The sequence below is a fragment of the Rhea americana genome, unplaced genomic scaffold (assembly GCF_003343005.1).
Source record: "Rhea americana isolate MKP2758 unplaced genomic scaffold, rheAme1 scaffold_68, whole genome shotgun sequence".
In the NCBI taxonomy this organism is placed as follows: domain Eukaryota; kingdom Metazoa; phylum Chordata; class Aves; order Rheiformes; family Rheidae; genus Rhea; species Rhea americana.
In genome coordinates this window covers 4,132,809-4,152,322 of record NW_028186845.1, presented here as the reverse complement: position 1 = coordinate 4,152,322, position 19,514 = coordinate 4,132,809, and the positions used below count along the sequence as shown (strand labels likewise).

The window sequence follows — 19,514 nt, the reverse complement described above, 5'->3', positions numbered from 1 at the left end:
GGCGAGGCCGGGCGCGGAGCGGGGGGGCGGCGGCGGCGAGCGAGCCCGAGCCGTGTCGGTGGCGGCGGCCTGTGCCGGCGAGGGGAGGATCGGGCTGCCGGAGGGGGCGATTCGCGCCCTTCCCGACTGAGGCGAGGCGGGCGGCGGGGCAACCGGCGCCCTCTTCTTCTCCCGCCGCCCGCGGAGGCGAGCGGCGGTAAGGCGCGCCGTTATCGCCCTGCGCAGGGGCGGCTCGCAGCCCCGCGGGGCGACAGGAGAGGCCGCTCGGTCGCCTGGCCGCGGCCCGCCCCGCGCAGCCCCCCGCCGCCGGCGTCGCCGAGCCCCCCGTGCTCGCACCCGCCGCCCCTGAGGCGAGAGCGGCCGCGGGGGCCCGCGCTTCTCCCCTCGCTGCCCGCAGCCGCCCGCCCGCGGCCGGGGGACGCCTGAAGCCCCGCTCCTCGGCGCCGGAGAGGCGGCTTGGCTCCCTCGGAGGGGGGGAGTGTGGGGTGGGAGGGGGGTGGAGGCTTTTTTTTTTTTTTTTCCCCTTTGGGCGGCTTTCGCCTTTTAAAAAAATTTTTTTTTGATTTTTTTTTTTGCCCCCTCTCGCCTGTTGGGCAGAGCGGGGCGCGGAGGCGGGCTCGGGGGGCTGCTCTCTGCTGCCGGAGAGGTCTATGGTGATAGCACGGGGGCGGCCGGGCAGAAAGCGAGGCGCCGAGGGGGCTGAGGAGGGGGTTCGCCGCCGCGCCCGCCGCCGCTGAGGAGGAGGAGGAGGAGGAAGAGGCGAAAGAGGCGAGGCACCATTTGCTGCTCCCTGCCCCAGCCATGGAGAACGCTCACACAAAGACTGTGGAGGAAGTTTTGGCTTATTTCGGTGTCAACGAAAGCACCGGGCTCAGCTTGGAGCAAGTGAAGAAGCTGAAGGAGAAATGGGGCTCCAACGGTAGGTGCCGCGGCCCCCCCCCGCCGCGGGGATGCTGCCGCCGGGAGTCGCCTCCTCGCCCCCTTTCTCCCCCCCCCTTTTTTTGTTTTGTTTTTTGCGTTTTTTTTTCCGCCCGTTTTTCCTTTTCGCGGGGCCCTGCCCGAGGCCTAGCGTGTCCGGGTGTGCAGAGCCGGCATCTCTTGCAGGACGCGGAGCGAGGGAAAGAAGATGGCTGACTGGAGCTGCACCGCGTGGGTTCCGCGCCCAGCCCGCGCCGGCGGGGCTGCCTTGGGAGGCAGCGTGTCACCCCCTTCCCCTTCACGGCGGGGCAGCTGCCATTATGAAATGAAGCGCTGTTTTTCTTCCCTTTTCTTTATTTTTTTTTATTTTTTCCCCCTTAGTCCATCTTGACTTTCATTTTTCCCTGCTTTCCAATTTTATATTCTTCTCTAGAGTCGGGGCACAAAATTCATCTGAATCTTTTTTTTTTTAATCTTCATTGCTTAGCCTACCTAGTCCTTTTTGAACTCTGTGTCATGGTGTAAGAACAAAAGGCTAGGAGAAGATTTTATGCGTGGCGCTTTTTTTCCTGCTGTAACACCCCTTTCGTGCCACTAAATCTAGTAATGGGGAGATGAGAAGAGAGCTGAAATAAGAAAATACTCTCAAATTGAGAAAATAATTTGACATATTTTGGACGAAGTTGTGTGGCTTTTTTGGTTTGTGTGTGGGGTTTTTTTTATGGATGTGGAGGAAAAACCTTTGAAAAGCTTTCTAAGCCTTTGACCCTTTGTGTGCAGCAACAGCAGAAGTCATGCAGCTCCTTAGAGTGATGACTTGGCTGAATTATAACCCTGAGCAGATTCCTGCTAACCTGCATGTTAAATGCAAGGTTATCAGACCTATTCAAATGTTAGTTAAAAGATCCCCCTTAATGGGGCTTTTAGTAGGGTGCTCATATCCAAACCGGTCGAGTGTACAATTCAGAAGCAAGATCTAGTGGATACCTTATAAATGTGATAATGTTTCTTTAATTTTTTTTTAACATGCTTCCTGGAAAAATCTGTGATCGACAGAATTACCAGCTGAGGAAGGTAAGCAGGTTCATGCAGTCTTCTGCAATTCATGTCAATAATTCATCATTTTCTTATGTGCATAACTAAGTGACTTTGTTACATATTGCAGGAAAAACCTTACTTGAGCTTGTGATTGAACAGTTTGAAGACTTACTAGTTAGAATTCTGTTGCTGGCAGCTTGCATATCTTTTGTAAGTATGAACTGTTCTTATTTCCTAGGCTTCTGTATCTGAGGCTCAGGAGCAGTATCTGTTCCAACTTAAATGAACTATGCACAATGAAGTTATCCTGAATTTTCTATCAAAAGATAGAAGTGTAGGATGCAAATTAAATTGCATACTATTTCTTTAATTGTCTTGTGGAGGTTTTTTTTGTATGCTGAAAAATACTTTGAAGTATTGCATGAGTTAGAACTACATAGCTACACTAGACAGGCATTAAAAAGTATTTCTTATTCAGCACAGCTTATTGACTCGAGGTGGGATTTCCCAATGCTTTTGTTGGCTTTAAAAACTAACCTTGAGTAAGTAAGCATTTAACTGGTCGTTCTTCTTGCCTTTGAGTTAATCGTTATCAAGCTCAATGTATAATCATTGGAAGACATTTTTGGATGCAATGCAGACTGTAAATAGAATTTACATGGCGAATATTCCAGTTGCCTTCCCTTCCTGATAATAGCAAGGTGACAGTTGTTGCTTTTGACAGTGACAAGAATGATGACGGCAGTGATGGCACCATTGTTGACCAAATTTGGTAACTGACCTTTGGACAGTCTAGTCATAAAATGGACATCTTGCCTTGCATATGGGATTAAAAGAACAAGAACACTAACTTGATTTTTAAAATGCATGTGTAGCCAATGTCTTTATATAATGTGTAAAGGACGTGCATTTGCTGATAAACTACACTCCGCCTTTGATTCAGTTCTCCAGAAAGGGAGGTGAAGGCTTGCATGGTTTGAGGAGCTGGAGAACAAAGTGTGCAGAATATTAAACTGTTTAGGTAGAAGTAAAAGTTTATTGGACTTTGTCCTGGAGTTGTAATTGACTACTTAAAAAAAAAAATGCTAGAGCTCTTAAAGGGGAGGGGAAAAAAGGGTGGAAATTGTATTGATGCTTTAGCTAAAGGTGAGATAAGGGTGATGGACAGAGCAAGCTGAAGCTACTCTGTGTGTTTGGTGGGGAGGAAGGGGAGATGGAGCAGGGTCTTGCGGTTGTGCCCCTGGTTGCTGCAGTATACTGTGTTGCTTTGTCTAGACCAAGGGGAGGCTTTAGCTATCCCCAGACTGACATGTTTCAAAGCATTTGCCTTTTGGTATGCATGTACTGTTACCGCTGAGCAGTGATTGGTGGCATTGATCTTGACCGTGGAGGCAGATGTGCTTTACTTGCCCTGCTATTTCCTGGGGAGGAAATAAGGCTGGCCATAAAAATTTAAATAAATGGTTTACTCAGACTTTTCTTTCTTCTCTTCCCTGTTCTCTTCTTCCAGCAGATGAAAAGGAGATGTATTTTTGTTTCTGAAAAGTTGGGAATGATTTTCTCATTTAATGAGATAAGTGACAGTATACAATTCTGTTAGCCTCTCATTCCCCTTTACGTTATTTTTGGTTTTGTTGTAGCTAAGTGAAAAATGACTTCACCTATCTTTAAGTTTTTACTGTTAAATCTGAATATTCAGTATGATACTAAACTGACAGGTCAAATAGCGTACACAGCCGAGCACACTTTACAGAGTTCATTAGCAACTAGATTAAATTCCTTTCTTTAGTGTGTTTAACTTCTACATCCAAGTAAGGGGAGACTATAGTCTAATGGGGTAGAGTAGATTTGGGTTCTCTGCTCTTCTGCCAGTGACCTGTTGTGTGACCTTGGGCTACTACTTTGCCTTTGTTATGCCTCCTGTTGAAGAGTTATGGCTACCCACTGTAACAGTAGGTTGGGAGAAGTGAGCTTTTTTTCCTCAAATATATTTTTAATCAAATATAGAAGAACAGGACATATTTTAATTTTGGGACTTTGAAAAGCACTTCCCTCATTTTTCATCATTTTCCCTGTTCAGAAGATGATTATCTGTTGTTTGTTTTTCTTAGGATTTTGACACTTGTTCTTGATAAAAGCATATTAGAGGCTTTTGTCATAGCTGTAAGGAACTGCTGAGTATGCTGATACCAATATTTTATTGCTGCAAAAATCGGATATAATTAATATGACCTCTTGCTTGTATAGAGTGTGTAGTGATGTTAGGCTTGTGGACAGTAATTGCTTCCTGAGAATACTTGAAAATAATACATAAACACTGGAATTGTGTATAAAGATAAGATTATAAATTATGCTAAGTCAGTCTTACGATGGAACCACTTAATGCTAAAGGTAACTTCAATGTGTTTATTGTGCTGTCTTTTACAAACCTTAGACAATTCAGTTTTGCAGTTTGTACTGTTACAAAGCATGCAAAACTCCCTGTACCTTGGAACAGGTAATTAGACTTAAAATGGAGTCAGTCAAGCTTGTGTTGGTTTCGGATATTGAATAATAACAATGTGGAGCTTCTCTTTAAGCTAAAAATCAAGACTTTAGTCTTTTCTTGAGAGCAGCATCAGTTCCTACAGAACCACATTACAGAATTCAATGTGCTGACTTTCATTTAAATGACAGCTTTTTAGTGTAATTCACTATTTGATAGATCTTAAACCACAGTACTTGAGTAGAAGGTGGGGCATTGTATCGCATACCAACAGAGGTAAGATTGGATAATGTCTCTTGTTGGACATAACTGTCAAACTTTCCAGTGAAGACTTTTAGGCCTGGTATACACGTAAAAGGGAATTTTCCTGGAGATGGCTTAAATAAGTAGCTCCATTTCCCTTGAATGACAGTGAATGAGGAAAATGGCTTACCAAGGTTTTAAGAAAACAAATGCCCCCAAAAGCCCAAAACTGTGTAAAGTCTTTGAGTTGGGGTGAGAGGGTTGGATGTTGAAAACAGGCGTGAATGTAACATTGACTTTAAGTGTGTGTGTGTGTGTGTGTGTGTGTGTGTGTGTGGTGGTGTGTTTTTTTTCTGTCAATGAAAATTTGTTCCAATTTGGGTTTGAGAAGTCAAATTTTCTGAAGATTTTATTGACAATATATGTTGTGATGCTAATGGCAGTGGATGTACAGTGCATGCTTTCAGAAAAGACACTGGTGCACATCTAATCTTTACAAGTCATTGCTGATAGGACAGTGTAGCAGAGTTCTTCACTAGCTCTACACTGCCAAAATTAAAAACTACTGAACTTAGAGGCTCATATTTGAGTGGTCTCAAGGTATATAGGTTACTATTTTGTGACATGTTTGTGCTAGGATCTTAAATCATATTAAAAATTTAGTGTTGTGATTACCTATCTAGATGTTAAAGGACAGATATGGTTGTTCCTGTGCAATCATTCATACGCATTTTCCTGTAGAAATGTTACATTCTTAAATACTGTATGAACTTCCGTGTTCAAAGTGCGGTTTGTGTCCTCTAGCCCTACATCCCTTCTCAGGTATGTGTTGGTAAAGTAAATCAGACTAATGGCTGAATCTGTAACCCTGTTCGCAGGGGTCGTATGCACAGTCAGCATATGTTAGCTGTAGATGCTGTGTGCTACCTTCCAAGTCAGAACTGCTGTTGCTAGCTAGCAACTCCTTAAATTCTTAAGACTGCTGATTTGTTTTTTTCAGTATCTTCACTGGCCTTTTTTAAGGCCAGTTTTTAAAGAGGAAAAAATGTAAATTGTTTCTGATTCTATAAATGGCTCTGTAGGCTTGGGCCTTGCCTTAGTGTTCTGTTGGAATATGTGAAACTCCTCCAGAGAGTCTGTTGCAGCAGTTGATGGGCCTTTGTAGTCTGACTTTCTAGGTGCAAGCGAAAAGATGCTTAATTTTACATTAAACATTTTACATTCTTGCTACTTTAGCAGCATGTACTCAGATCTGCAGTATATGCATAGTTGCCCTATAAATGACTGTGGTTGCAAAATGCTCCTGGTGAACTGGTGTAGAATAATATGTTGATAAAATACGTATGCGTTAAACTAAGTGATGGATGCTTAACCATGCAGTACTACGTTTGCATTGTTCTTCTAGTGAACTTTCTTGGACTAGGGGAACTGTAGGTTAGACCTTCTATCTAAAACTTGGAAGTTTTAACTTTCTTCTAAATAGAAGATTCTGAGAGTAGTCCTATTTATTTGAATTATTTGTTTAATGCCTAAGCTAACTTGGTGAATGTTCTGGGAATTTCTTCTACTAGATAGTAGATGTTCGGACTAAATCACAGCACACAGTTTTAATCTAAACATATATATGTTAATTATAGCTTGTAAATTAACAAGAATATAGCCTAGTCTGTGTTTAGAAAATGAACAAAGTTATTGCTGGAGAGGGTAAGATTTGCCAGTAAAGCGATTGCAGGCTTTACCCTAAAATCACCCAAAAGCTGCATGTTAAGATTAGCAGTAGTGAGCGTGTGGCCCAAGATAAGCATTGCTGTAGTATGTTATGCTGGCATGCTCTTAGTTAAACTCAGAATACTTAGTAGCATCCAAGATGCAAGGGTGACAAAACTGTAACTCCGTTTTAATAGCTTTTTAGAATTTTTTTAATTTTAAAAAACGGGTGCCATATGTCTTTATTTTCCCTTTTTGCTACGTTAAGAGCACAGCAAGTGTTTACGTATTCAGAAATACGGAGTAGCGTATCTGATGAGTGCTTACAATCTGCTAACTCAATAAAATTCTTAATTTCCTTCTCATTTATAACTGAGCTCCTTTCTTTTTTTTCTGGAATCAAAATGGAAAAACAGAAAAGCTTGTTAGGTTGCTGACAACAAAATGTTCACTTCTGTTAGTGGTAAGTAGGTACAGACTACTGGGCAATGGATTTTTATCTTAAAATGTCTTTGTTCTAATTCCATTTTTTTGTTACTTTATGATAAATAGTCACCTGAGACAACTTACCTCTGTGGCTTATCTTGGAATAGAGAGATGCTTAATTTGTAGAAGCACAAAAAGCTAAAAGGGCACTTCTGTTCTCTTAACTGTATTGATTGCTAATCTGCTTATTGCTAGCTTCTGCATTCTACCTCTGCCTCTTTTTTTTTTCTATAGATAACCATTAAAATTAAGTGCCTTTTGCCTGTCATAACATGTTCTTTGCCTTAGTGTTCTGCAGGTTCATCCAATTATGCTCTGATTAAAATAGGCTTCTGCACACCATAATTCTAGGAAGATAAAAGCAACCCTAAATCAAATATGCTAAATGGAAGTTGTCCTCTAAGCTACTTACTCTGATTGCTGATATGGCAATATTACGTCCTGCTGTTAGTTATTTCTTTTAGATTTTAGGCTTGCATTTCTCTTAACCTGTTGTTTTATTCTGTTTATGATGATTTTTCCTGACTATGTTATCTGAACAGTACACTGGAGATCAATGATGTGGTAATTAGGCTGTTACACACATGAATCCTAACATGGTTAGGACTAATATACAGTGGGGCTCTTCTGAGTAATAATCAAATAAAAGATCCTGTATCGTCAACCTCTCCAGGATCTTGGGGTATACTAATGTAAACTTCTGACGTCAACTTCATGCTTCTAGGTGTTCTCTAGTGTCTACCCAGGCCTCAGCATATGATGTTCTGTTGTCGCTGAAAACATCAACTAGTACTTCTAAGCTTAAATGGTTTGCTATGTATTCCTTGTTCTACTTCTTTTCTGTATTTATTGTGTTTTGGTTGTTGTTTACAGGCTGCTGTCAAATAACACACATAGTACAGTAACAGATCAAGTTTATTACAAGAACCCTAAATGGAATGTTAATACAGCTTTAGTCTGGTATAGCAAAACCAAGAATCACATGTATTTTGTTATTCATATGACTATTTATTAAAGCATTCTAGAACAGGATCTGTCCCACCTTTAACTCTATGGAAACTTTTTTAGTTTTAGTCCTGTTACAGTTTGATAATTTTGCCAGAACAATAGCAGAAGTCTGAAATAGCCTACCAGATTGGTGCTGACAGGATTTCTGATCTAAGTTCTTCTGATATTTTTGAAATAATGGCTGATTGAAAGATTCCTTTAAAGCTTAATTTTGGTTCTCCTTGACATAGCTAGATCTTGTCTTTGTAGTTACTTTTCTTAGCTCTTAATGTTTCAGGCTTTCTCGATGTTGTTTCACAACTCAGGTGGTCTTCGATCTTTGAAGATTATAGTTTAGTACTATGTAAAGCAGATGTTTTATTCCAGTTAACCTGGCAAATACCTGCTCTGTTAACATTCTTAAATTATTGAATTCACTTGCTCTTCTGGAAACAGAATTGGCTCTACAGGATTCCAGTAAGGAAAGAGAAGAAAGAAGTAGATACTAAGCAGCTTTTTCTGATGTGCTAAAAGTAGAGTGTACCATTAGCCATTTTTGTAGCTTCATTGGAGGCAACAATGCTGATGTAGAGTAAAAGCTATTTATGGTATAAGGGGTGAAGCATAAAGTGAAAAGTACAATGTAGACTGTGCTCCAGCAGGTCAAACAGCGCAAGCTGTTACTGTGGATGCAGTGGATTAGTACTGTAGAGGAAGGAAGAAGCTTTGGGATGTAGCAAATGTAAGAGTTCCTAACTTAAGTCCCTTCTCCAGAGGGATTACACAGACCCTCAATGTTGCGTTGTCAGTTGGAGCATTTCAGTTATATTAATCATAACCTGGGTCTTACAAGTTTATTCTTTTGTAATAAAATTTGTTGTTGTGCTGGATTTGCTTGACAGTTTCAGTTTACTGCTTGAGGCTTTCATGCTGCTGCTCCTTCTTCCCTTTAACATCCTGGAGTGTTTCACAATTGAGCAATAGTTCTGAGCAGCATGTTAGTGGATTATGGTGCTTGCTTTAGTAACAGTTTGCTTGCTGCAGTCTTCTAGTGATTCAGAGTGCTGTTGCCTGACTGCTGGCCTTAATTATCTCAACACGTTGTTCCTATTTACTGTCACTTTTCAGGCTTCCTGTTGCTCAACATGCTGACAAAAAAGATCTTCCTCTCTGGTCATGTTAGCTTGACTTCAGTAACTATAGAACTTTTTAGATGGGTAAATGTCAAGGCCTCTGCAGTCTCCAAAAACCAAGTGAATGACGGAAGCCTGAAACTTAGAGTGCAATTCTAAAGCAAATAGATTTTCAAAAAATCTCTTCAGAGCCTTTTATACAAGATCTCTCTCTCTCTCTCTCTCTCTCTCTCTCTCTCTAACCACACTTCGGAGTTTTATCAGCTACTCAACTCAGAAGTCAACTTCTAATGTGATGGCCCAGTTCACTTAGAAGCTTTAATAGCTCGCCACTTGCATTTAAATCAACACATCCTTATTTTTCAGATCTACTCACTGAAAACATCTAAAGCTATTTTTATTTGTATGCCTAACTAAACTTCCCATTAAATAGATTAGTTGTTCTTTATCAAAATAACTTAAGTCAGATTCTGAGTATGCATGAAACTCAGTCTTGCAAAGCTGTGGTGTTTTAAGTGCTTGCAGTAATCAATTCGAGTCCTGTTTTAGACAGTGAGGAACAAATTTTTGCAACTTCTTAGTGCTGTAGCCATTGTTGCATCAGCTTCTGCTTTCCCTTCATGAACCAAAAGTAGTAATGTGCTTTCAAAATAAAGAGCTTATTTCTTTAAAAGAAGACCAGGCTTGTGAATGAACTCTGCACTACTTCAGTAAAGATTTTTTTTTTCTCCTTTTTCCATTGCGTATTGCCAACTCGTTCATGTGCTACACCTTGGAAGATTGAGGGTTTTTTCAAAGTCATTCAAGTCTAAAGAATTGAAGATACAGCTGAAATATATTGGGTCTTAGATATGCAAGTTGTCTATGTAAATTCCTTTAGTAACTTAAATCCTCATGTTCTCTTTCACAGGTCCTGGCCTGGTTTGAAGAAGGTGAAGAAACAATCACAGCATTTGTTGAGCCTTTTGTAATCTTACTTATATTAGTAGCCAATGCAATTGTGGGAGTATGGCAGGTAGGCAGATATCTTTACAATGTCGAATCTCAAACGCTTTCGGATTTTTCTGGTTTAATAGAAGTGCTTGTAAGTGTAGTGTCAGGTGCTTCAAACAAGGCAAGTAATGTATGCTGTTAGTTTTTAATTCTTCAGAATCCTTGTACCATAAAGATTCTGGTCAGAAAATGTTGACTTAGTGAAAGCTTTAGAAGTGTGGCCCTTGAGGCAAAATGCTTCATCCATATGTTTGGTCACATGCTAAAAAAACACATTAACAAAATAGTCCAGAATAAAGACCTAAATTCAGGAAATGAGTCAAATGCTGAAAGGTTAAGAAACCATATCAGTTGGTTCAGTTTACAAACAAAAAATTTTTTTTTTAATCTCAACTAAATGACATAGGATGCTTACTATAAAGTTTCTTGTGGCTCTTGTTGATAACATGCTATGTTTTAATAAATTTATTTATACATATAATACAGTATTCTTTCACTTTAATTACTATATTACCCATTACATGTATGTGTAAGATGCATGCATGTCTATAAAAAATAATTCTTTTAAAGACTTAGGAATTTCACAAACTCTTCCTACATTATCATCTGTGTGATAAATTAGATGGATTTTTAAAATATTATTGAGTAGCATGTTCTGACACACAAAAGTTATATCTACAATTTTGTTTTGCACATTTGATCATTTCAGACAGCATAAATCTTAGTGTTGACTTTTTGCAGTGGAAAAATACTCTTAAGATTTCATGGTAACTTAAGTACTTGGTAAATTTCTTTTAAATGACTAGTATTAATGTGATTACTTGCTAGCTTAGCAGGTTAGGTTTAAGGCTTAAGAAAAGAAACTGTCCAAAATAACAATGAAAATTAAGAAAAGAAAACCTGTTACTAAGTTTAAACATGTTAGAGAGGAGTGTGCACACTGGAAACTACCGGAAGTGGCTTTCAGTGGGATTGCTGTACATTAATACTTGCTGCTTTGTGCTGCCACTAGTAAACTAGTTGAAGACTAACCCTCAGAAGATTCATTTTTAGTAGGATCTAGCTTTCTGTGCAACTGCTAGAATAGGTACAAAGGAAGAATAATGCAGAGGGAGGGAAGGAAGCAGTGCCCCTTTAAGTGATATCTTCTTGCACAGTTGCTTTACAGGTTTGAATAGAATTAAACTAATGCTTTCACATAACCTGAAATTTGAATTGTAATAATTCGGAGCACGTAATGTAAGATAAACATATCTATACAGTTTGTGAGCTTTTGGCATAGTTGTGTACCCTGCCAGAGGAAGCCACTAATTTCTCAGACATGATATGCAAAGAATCTCAATATATATCTACATGCAGTGAACTTAGTCTGTACAACTCCATTTCACAATTAAATGAGTCATTCACTTACTTCAAAGGGCATGGAAAATAAGTCTCAGTACATAGTCTCCACCCACAAATGTATCTGTTTCTACAGGTACAAGACATGAGCAACTATGAGTCATGGCCTTAACTCTGCCCTCCTCAACCTTACCTTTCATGTGCCCTTCTCCCAAAATGCCATCTTCTAATACTTCAGTGGCTGGCAAGATAATGTGTTGCAACTGCCTTGATCTCCATCAAACAGCAAACGATGCAATGTGGCCTAACACACTGAGTGGGCTGTCCTATCTGAATCACATTTAATTCTTTCTTCTTCTTTTTAAAGGAAAAATCAAATTCAATTAACCTTTCATTTAAGGGACTCTTTCTCTGGTGTGTGCGCTTGCTCACGCTCTCTCTCTTTCTCTCTCTGGTGTTAAGGTTTTGCCTTATGTTAACTCTTAGTTAATCTAGGTAAGAGCACTATCAGCATTCTTGTGCTGGAGAGCAGAATTAATTTGCCTAGTGGAATATGAAGCTAGTATTTTAGGACCTCAACTAGTATGTCTGCATTACCTGGCACTGAGTTGTGCCATGTAAACATAAGTCCTTTGAGATAGCTTTGGTAATGTTGTGTGAGCTGCAGTGTCACGGGGAAATATTCAACATCTTACCCTTTGAATTTCTGAAGATTAAGTGTCTGCTTTGGCACGTCTTTCAGAGTTTTTTTAATCATCTGGAAAGGTTGGTGTGTTCTTAAAAAAAAAAAAAAAAAAAAAATATTCTGAAAACTGTTTGTACTCTTAATGTTATCTATAATCATCAGAATTGTGATGGCATCTGTACTTGTCAGTAGGTTAGGAAATGAGAAATAAGTTACTTCTCTTTAAGTGGGAGAAGGAGTAGTGATAAGATTTAGGTTTCTTATGCTGTCCTCTGTCTTGGTAGCATCGAGATGTTGACTGCAGTCTCTGGTAGAGCTTAGCTGAGAGAACTGCACTTGAGAAGACCTTTTTATTTCCTTAAGCACTAATGCAATAGCCTTCTCATGTGCAGTGACTCATCTCAATTTGTAAACTGTTAAAGATTCTCAGGAAGAAACTTCTAATGTATATGATTTCATTTCACTTAATTTCACTGGAAGTTGATAATATGCTCTTGGAGGAATTTTGAAATATAGCTGTAACAAGACACAGTGAATGCTTGATGGGAAATGCTACAGAGTTTGAATAAAAAACTTTTAGATTCTGCCTACCCACTAATGTCTAAATTATGCTGTAATGATTTCCAGTTTGGAACCTCATAATGAGGTGGGTCGCATCATTCTCTGTGTGAATAAATTTAACTGAGCAGTCAGCAGTATTTATATGGTGCTGCACTTGATCTGATGTACTTATTTTTCCTTGTCGTTAGGACTTTAAAAATTACGTATTTTTGCTGTATTTCAGGAAAGAAATGCTGAAAATGCTATTGAAGCTCTTAAAGAATATGAACCTGAAATGGGCAAAGTATATCGACAAGATCGAAAAAGTGTACAGAGAATTAAAGCAAGAGACATTGTCCCAGGTGATATTGTAGAAGTGGCAGGTAAGGTTTACTTAAGTAGTACATACGTGTACTGTGATACATGTTTGATGTATGTTTTAAAATTATTAATGGTCTGAGGCCCTGGAGGGGATTTTCAAAGAAACTTAAGTGTATGCTTTACTCAGGAACAATCTTGCTTCTATTCATCTATAATTACCTTAAATGTGCATTTGTGCACTGAGGGATTGTTTTTTAAATTGCTACTTTAACTGGTAGATCTAAAAGCAAATCATCTTAATTGTAGTGCAGGTTTTAACATTTGTCACTATTCTAAAGTTTTGTTTTCTGAATTTAGACTTCAGAATGTTTAATAGAAAACAGATTAAGTTGTAACTAAAAAAATATTTTTCCTTGTTTTTTATATGTGTTTGCTGTAGTGAATGTAAATATTTCTTGGTTAGTTGCATTTTATCCTTTATTTAAAAAAAAAAACAGCTGTTCTTTTCAACTTCTCTACAAACTTCTTCCTGTCCTCTAAGCTAATATATGTGTTATATTATCTGATGTCATTATACTCTCATTCTCTTTCGTAATTCCGTAGTGCATCTGTTTTGCCTGTTGCTCTGTTGGAGACCGCAAATAGAGAACTGGCTATACAAAGTAGAGCTTCCTATTTTTCAAGTATAAGCATTTGAAATTCTGTTTTCTTAAAAAAAAAAAAAAAAAAAAATCTCAAATGAGATTTTTTGCATCATGATTTTTAATAATTAGGCTTGCCCTAAAGGAGGTGCTTTTATGTGGAAGGAGTGCAAAAATAAAAGTATTGGATGATTCAGAAATATGTACCACTTTATTTTTGTGGTATTGCCATGGCAATAGCTTTTCTCTAAACTAGCCTGGTCAGTGACTTTCACGTAGGAAGGAACAAACTAACAAAAACATTAAAGTAGGTAATTCTTGTTAAATGTCAAAAGTAATTGCATACTTACTTTGTAGGTCATTATCAATTGTTAAGTTTTTCCCAAAGGAACAATCACTCAGTTTAGGTTGTACATCAGACTTTTTCTACTGGTGTCACTTTGCTTTTAGAGGTGGTAGCTGTCTCAGGAGGAGATAAATATATATCCTTAAACTTGACTATCCAGCTATTTTAATTAGCAGGCAAAGAGAGTATGCACTCAAAATGAAGTTGGTTTTGGCTGTCTGCCCAGCTTTCGTTCCCTGAGAAACTTTAATGTTCCCTAACCTTGTCCTGAGCCTCTGTTTTGTACATAGGATGATTCAATTGCAGCAACCCTGGCTAGGGTGATTATGAGTGTGTGTGAATCTCATGAAGGCTGAAGCTAGTTTCCTCTTAGTATCTTTTGGTGAAGAATGAGGACAAATACAAAGTGCTGACAGCTGAAATAAAGGGTGACTTATGATACCCTGTCACTTACTCTGCTGTTTTGCCTCACTATTTCTACTTCTGGAACCATGAAGTCAATTTTACATCCATGACTTCTCCAATGCCATTTTATTTCAGCAGCTGAAATTTTCTGCATCATCTTGAGGCAAACAGAATTGTATAAATTACAGATTTTGCAATAGGCTGCTTGTCCAAATCACTGTCCTGATTTTAAATGCTACCAATAGAATGGCAATGTTTGGAAACAATGTTTCTGTCATGGGGAATATGTTGATATTTGTACTTTAGTACTCACAGCAGTTTTGATAGAAAGGCAGATGGGGGCTGGTGTTTTGTACTGATCTGGGGTATCTCACTAAGGGAAAAAATGCTGGATTTTGCTCTGTGAGGTGGCTAGAGCACAGAAAAAATGTTCTAGTTGATTATCCATTTCAGAAATGGTAAAGGGATAGCTTTTTCATCTTACAGAATAAAACAGCTCTCAAAGTTGTACATCGAATACCTAGGGGATGTGCAGGCTTTTACTTATCTTGCATTGTATTGTCAGTATCTATAAAAATCAATTGCTTGACTTTAGACATCTCTTGAAAGCCTCAATCTGAAGGCAAGAAATTATTTGAAAGCAAATCACTGACTGGCATATCTATAACACTAGGCTGTCTTTAACAAACCTGGCACCCAAATTTTAAGAGTACTGTTGCATTATTTTTTAATCTACTCAGAACAGTGTTTGATAGCCCAACATTTCTGAAGGAATTAAAATACACATTTTAAAGCTAGCATGCTCAAGTAGAGAAATAAAAATAATCTAACTTGTATTGTTGTCATTTTTTAATATAGGTAGTCTACCCTGTTGCTTGACTGAGTGTTTTAAATAGCGTGAGCTTCTACACTTACGCTGGTGGGTCAAACAGTCCAGTCTTAAATACTCTGTAGTCGTCATTTTTTCTTACTGGCAAACCCTGTTTCAAGCGAATACAGCTTGAAGTGAAGGTGACTACTTAAATGTTATGTTTATCCTTATAGATGATGTGGATATTTAGATACAGAAAATAAGTGCTTCAGCATAATACGAACTCTGATATTGAAACAGTGCATTCTAACTTGAAGATAGACGATGATGAAATTAATAGTTGTGTCAAACTCGGAGAAGCTCCTGAGTAAGTAGAGAAGAGCAATACAGTGTGTACCAGTGTTAGTGTCAAGACCTGGAGGTGAGAGAGACTGTGTGCGTGCCTCTGTTTCAAGTGTAAGAGTACTGCGATGGCCTTTGACATGGTGTTTGCAAAAAGATGACCATGTAGGGAAGTGACAGAGCACTTCATACTAGGATACATATCTGGGTATGGAATTCCAGGCAAAGTGCCAATGACATTTGTGTGTCCAGGCAAATATCTTTCAACTGAGTGGTGTAAATAACCAGGTGATGGGTCTCTCCCCCATGTTGATACCTAGTTTTGAACAGCTTTCTACAGGTCTTCATTACAGAGTAATTATGTGCAATGCTGTAGCAGCTTTATTTTAAGTAACTCTATTTGAATCTGCCAGAGAATGCTCTTGCTTGTAGAATTCCTACTGTGGACTGGTATTGCAATTTATTGGGGGGGGGGGGACCCTACCTCTTTACATTGTTTTACACTCTTAAGAGTTCCTTGAGAGCAAGTTACAATGAAATATTTCCAAAGTTACTTGGTCTTTTTAGTAGTTTTCAGTCATTTAAAGACATTTGAGTTGCTGAATACATCCAAAAGGCAATACAATAATGGTTTATACTATTACTTTTCATTCTGAATGATTGGTATTTCCAGAGTTTGGCTTCATTCATTACATACACTGTTCATTATTTCTTGTGGACTTCTAAAATAAAGCTACTAGAAGAGACTTTTTATTGTTAGAGTAAACAGATGCTGTGGTTTGTGGGTGGGGTTTTTTGCTTCAGTTCTTTGAATTGGAAGTAGTAGGGGGAAACTGCAGTAACACAGTTACCTACAGAAAATATGCAGTAACTTCAAGTAAATCAGATTACGCTGCAAGTGATAGGTAGTCTGCTGTCTTATTTGGGGGATCTTTGTGCATACAGATACTGCTGAACACTTGAACAACTACTGCTTTCTATGTCTGGTAGCTAACAAATTCAGCATAAATGCTGTCTTAAATTTACAGATGTAACAGCAGACTTCACATGGGCTCCAGCCATTCAGACATGGACCACAGACATTATTTCCTTGCCTGTATCTGTTTTGGAAGACTTTCTTCCGTTTCCATTTAAGCAGAGTTGGTAGAAAACATACTATACAATCAACAGACTCCTTGGATTGAGTTGGAGTTCAGGGGTTTGGGATGTATGCCTTGAATTTGTTTGCTGACCTCTGGTGGGTATAGTTTTCAGGACTCTGGTGTTTAAGAGTTACTAAGCTACACTGTTTATTTCTTAGAATTGATGAACTGAAAAAAAATTCAGATGCTGTCCTCAAATGGCTTTTCAGTTTGTCTGTCTTAAAATGGATTATAACTCTGCTATAAAAGCTTAGTTTACTGGAGGATACACTCTTAAATCTGTAGCTCATGGCAATCCTAATAGATTGAAGGTGTCGTTTGATGCTTTTTTTTTTTTTTTTTTGTCTTGGTTAAAGAAACATTTTTAAAAAGCTTGAAACAACTTTGCCTTGGTTCTTAGAAAATACATAAGTTCAGTTTGACAAATTGGGATATACTTGTTCCAGATCACTTTTTTTGAAACAATATGTTTGGGAACCAAAATGAACTTTGTTCACTTTCACTTTTTTTCTGTCTAAAATGGTCGTCTCCTTATTGTATGTATTTTTTTTTTTAATATTCATTAGTCTTAATCTGTAAGTGAACAAATTGGATCTCAAGAGTCCCTCTTTCCCTGAAGTGCTGAACAATGATTCCTATCATCCGCTGTTACGCGTGTGGGTACTCAACAGCTTCATAACACGCATGGAGTTCCCAGAAGCTGTTGCTTGTAAAGTTGGTGGATATTCTTGAAGACTTAGTTTTAAGTTTTTATACCTAGCATGAAGTATGCTAGAACTGCTTTACAAGGCTTGATTTGTCAATATTTAGTATTCTGACAGATATTTTTTTTTCCTCTGTGCTTTGTATCTTTTGTTTGGTGTTTCATTCTAAATGCAGAGTTCTTCAAACCTCTTCCTAAATCATAGCTACTTTTACAATTAAGGGAAGATATATTTTGAGGTGGAGAAAGTTAGGAAGGAGGATTTTTAAAGTGAAATATGTCAGACTCCAGTGTGGCTCTGAAGAGCCACAGATTCTCCCTATTGGCCTGAGCAGCAAATACTGCAGATCTTGCTCCAAAGTAGCTGGGGTTTTGTGCCGGTGTTATTTTTTCTTTTTTAATAACTAGATCTGATCTTCAGGCTCTGTGCTGAAGATACAGATTTACTTCTTTTGGAATAGTACTTAATATGGGGGGGGAATCAAAACAGTGAAATGAAAGGACAGTTGAGCCTAGAATATTGACCTATTTTGGTCAATCAAAAAAAAACAAAAAAAAAAACTATTGAAGGTTTTCCTAAGAGCGTATTGCTGAAAGCATGTCTAATATGAAAAAAGAGAACATCAAGCTTTTTCTTACCTATTGCAAATTGTCAGATTTGGATTTAAAATAAAAATAAGCACCTATGTTGCTTTTTCTGTAAAGTACTGCTTTTGAACCAGGGTGCATAAATCTTTCTGTGGACTTCACTGAACGTTGTGGCTGTCAGATTTGTCTTAACACCTCAGAGGCAGTTTCGAGATAACCGAATGCAGTCCAAACTTCATTCTAGACACCACTGAAGTCAGTGGAGTTATGTGAGGTTCAAGCCAGGGCACAACCTAAACTCTGTGTCACCTTCAGCACATGTTTGTGAACTTAGGAAAGGCATCTCAAATTATATTTCTCCTAATTCTTACAGTGTTTCCCTTTAGAGCTACCAAATTATTAAGCTGTAATAGTGAAACTAATTCTATTTTCATTGTTGGAATTCGCAACATATCTTCTATATTCTCTGAATAGAACTGATACTTCAGTGGGGATTTATTATCAGCACAAATAGTGCTGAGCAAAATGCTTGAACATAAAGATAATGTTCTGTTAATACCATATCACCCTGGCAAGGCAAACTCTTTTTTGGAGGGAGGGGGAGAAGATGGTAAAGAAAACTTGCGCTTTGGAGCTATGCTGTGCTGTCAAAATACTTGCTGTTTTATTCTTGTATTATCCGAACTTGGTCTCATTTGGAAATAGAATTTCTGCTTCGAAGGGAAGATACCACTGTCCTCTACTTAGTGTGGCAAAATTATTTAAACTTCTACCCCAGGTTTTAGATTTGGGTAACTGTGCTTCTGTGTGCACTGCACAATAAGCTCCAAAGATGCTTTCTGTCCAGAATACAACAAAGTATATAACAGAGAAGGCTGTTTTGTGAACATCAATTCCTTGCATTTAGAATGTAAGGAATCTAACTTATGCTCTGTCTTTCTAGCAGTGAATGCAAACACTGTTTTACTGTACAGTTAAAACTGAAGAAACTGTTGGTTTTATCTTCATCTTACTGAAAACAAATGCTGCTTACTATTTTTAATGAGCCTAAGTTTAAAACATATTTCATTGTGAAACTCTTCTTGGGTTAACCATTTGACATTTCTGGCCTTGTATGAGAGTGTAGGTGGACATAATCTTCCTGTTCTATACACCACCTGATTTTTTGGTAGCACTTTTAACACTTCCTGAACAGGGAACAATAAATACTTAAAATCTGTTGTTACAGAAGAAAACAAATTTCTGATGGTATAAGGAAATTAAACACAATAGCAAGGCTAGAGTATATATCTGTGAAGAGGGAAGAGGAGCTAACCTCAGCCCATGTTAAGGGAGTTTAATATAAAAAATTATTATGCTGCAATAGATATTTCCAAATAGAAGCAGTCCATGTATTTTTACTCTTGTTCAGGTACAAATTTCAATTACTGTCCCCCAATGGAAACAGTGCTCAATTCTGGTTGATCAAAGTGCTTGGAGATGTGTGATGCTGTATGTGTTACTTAAGCTAACTCATTTCAGTATTTTTAAAAGTATAATTATTGCCATAAGGTTTTTAATGTAGATTTTTTTCAGTTGCTCGAGTTTCAGCTGCCTCAAAGACAGTTTATTGGTAAATGTCCCCCACTGATATGTACTCTAAATTGGAGGATGAGAAGC

The 19,514-nt window shown here is 38.4% G+C and overlaps 1 protein-coding gene across 2 annotated transcripts in view; it reads left to right on the top strand.

Annotated features, from left to right (window-relative positions):
• Window positions 1–522: 522 nt before the first annotated feature.
• Window positions 523–19,514, top strand: part of ATP2A2 (ATPase sarcoplasmic/endoplasmic reticulum Ca2+ transporting 2) — a 49,256-nt gene continuing 30,264 nt past the window's right edge. The window contains exons 1-5 of one of the 2 annotated variants that reach the window (XM_085321026.1): window positions 523–919; window positions 1,975–1,992; window positions 2,084–2,166; window positions 9,908–10,012; window positions 12,801–12,939. In XM_085321026.1, coding sequence (XP_085177152.1) covers window positions 802–919; window positions 1,975–1,992; window positions 2,084–2,166; window positions 9,908–10,012; window positions 12,801–12,939 — 463 coding nt within the window. In that variant the 5' untranslated portion in view covers window positions 523–801. The remainder of the gene's footprint in view (window positions 920–1,974; window positions 1,993–2,083; window positions 2,167–9,907; window positions 10,013–12,800; window positions 12,940–19,514) is intronic. The other variant, XM_085321027.1, reaches the window with a different exon arrangement.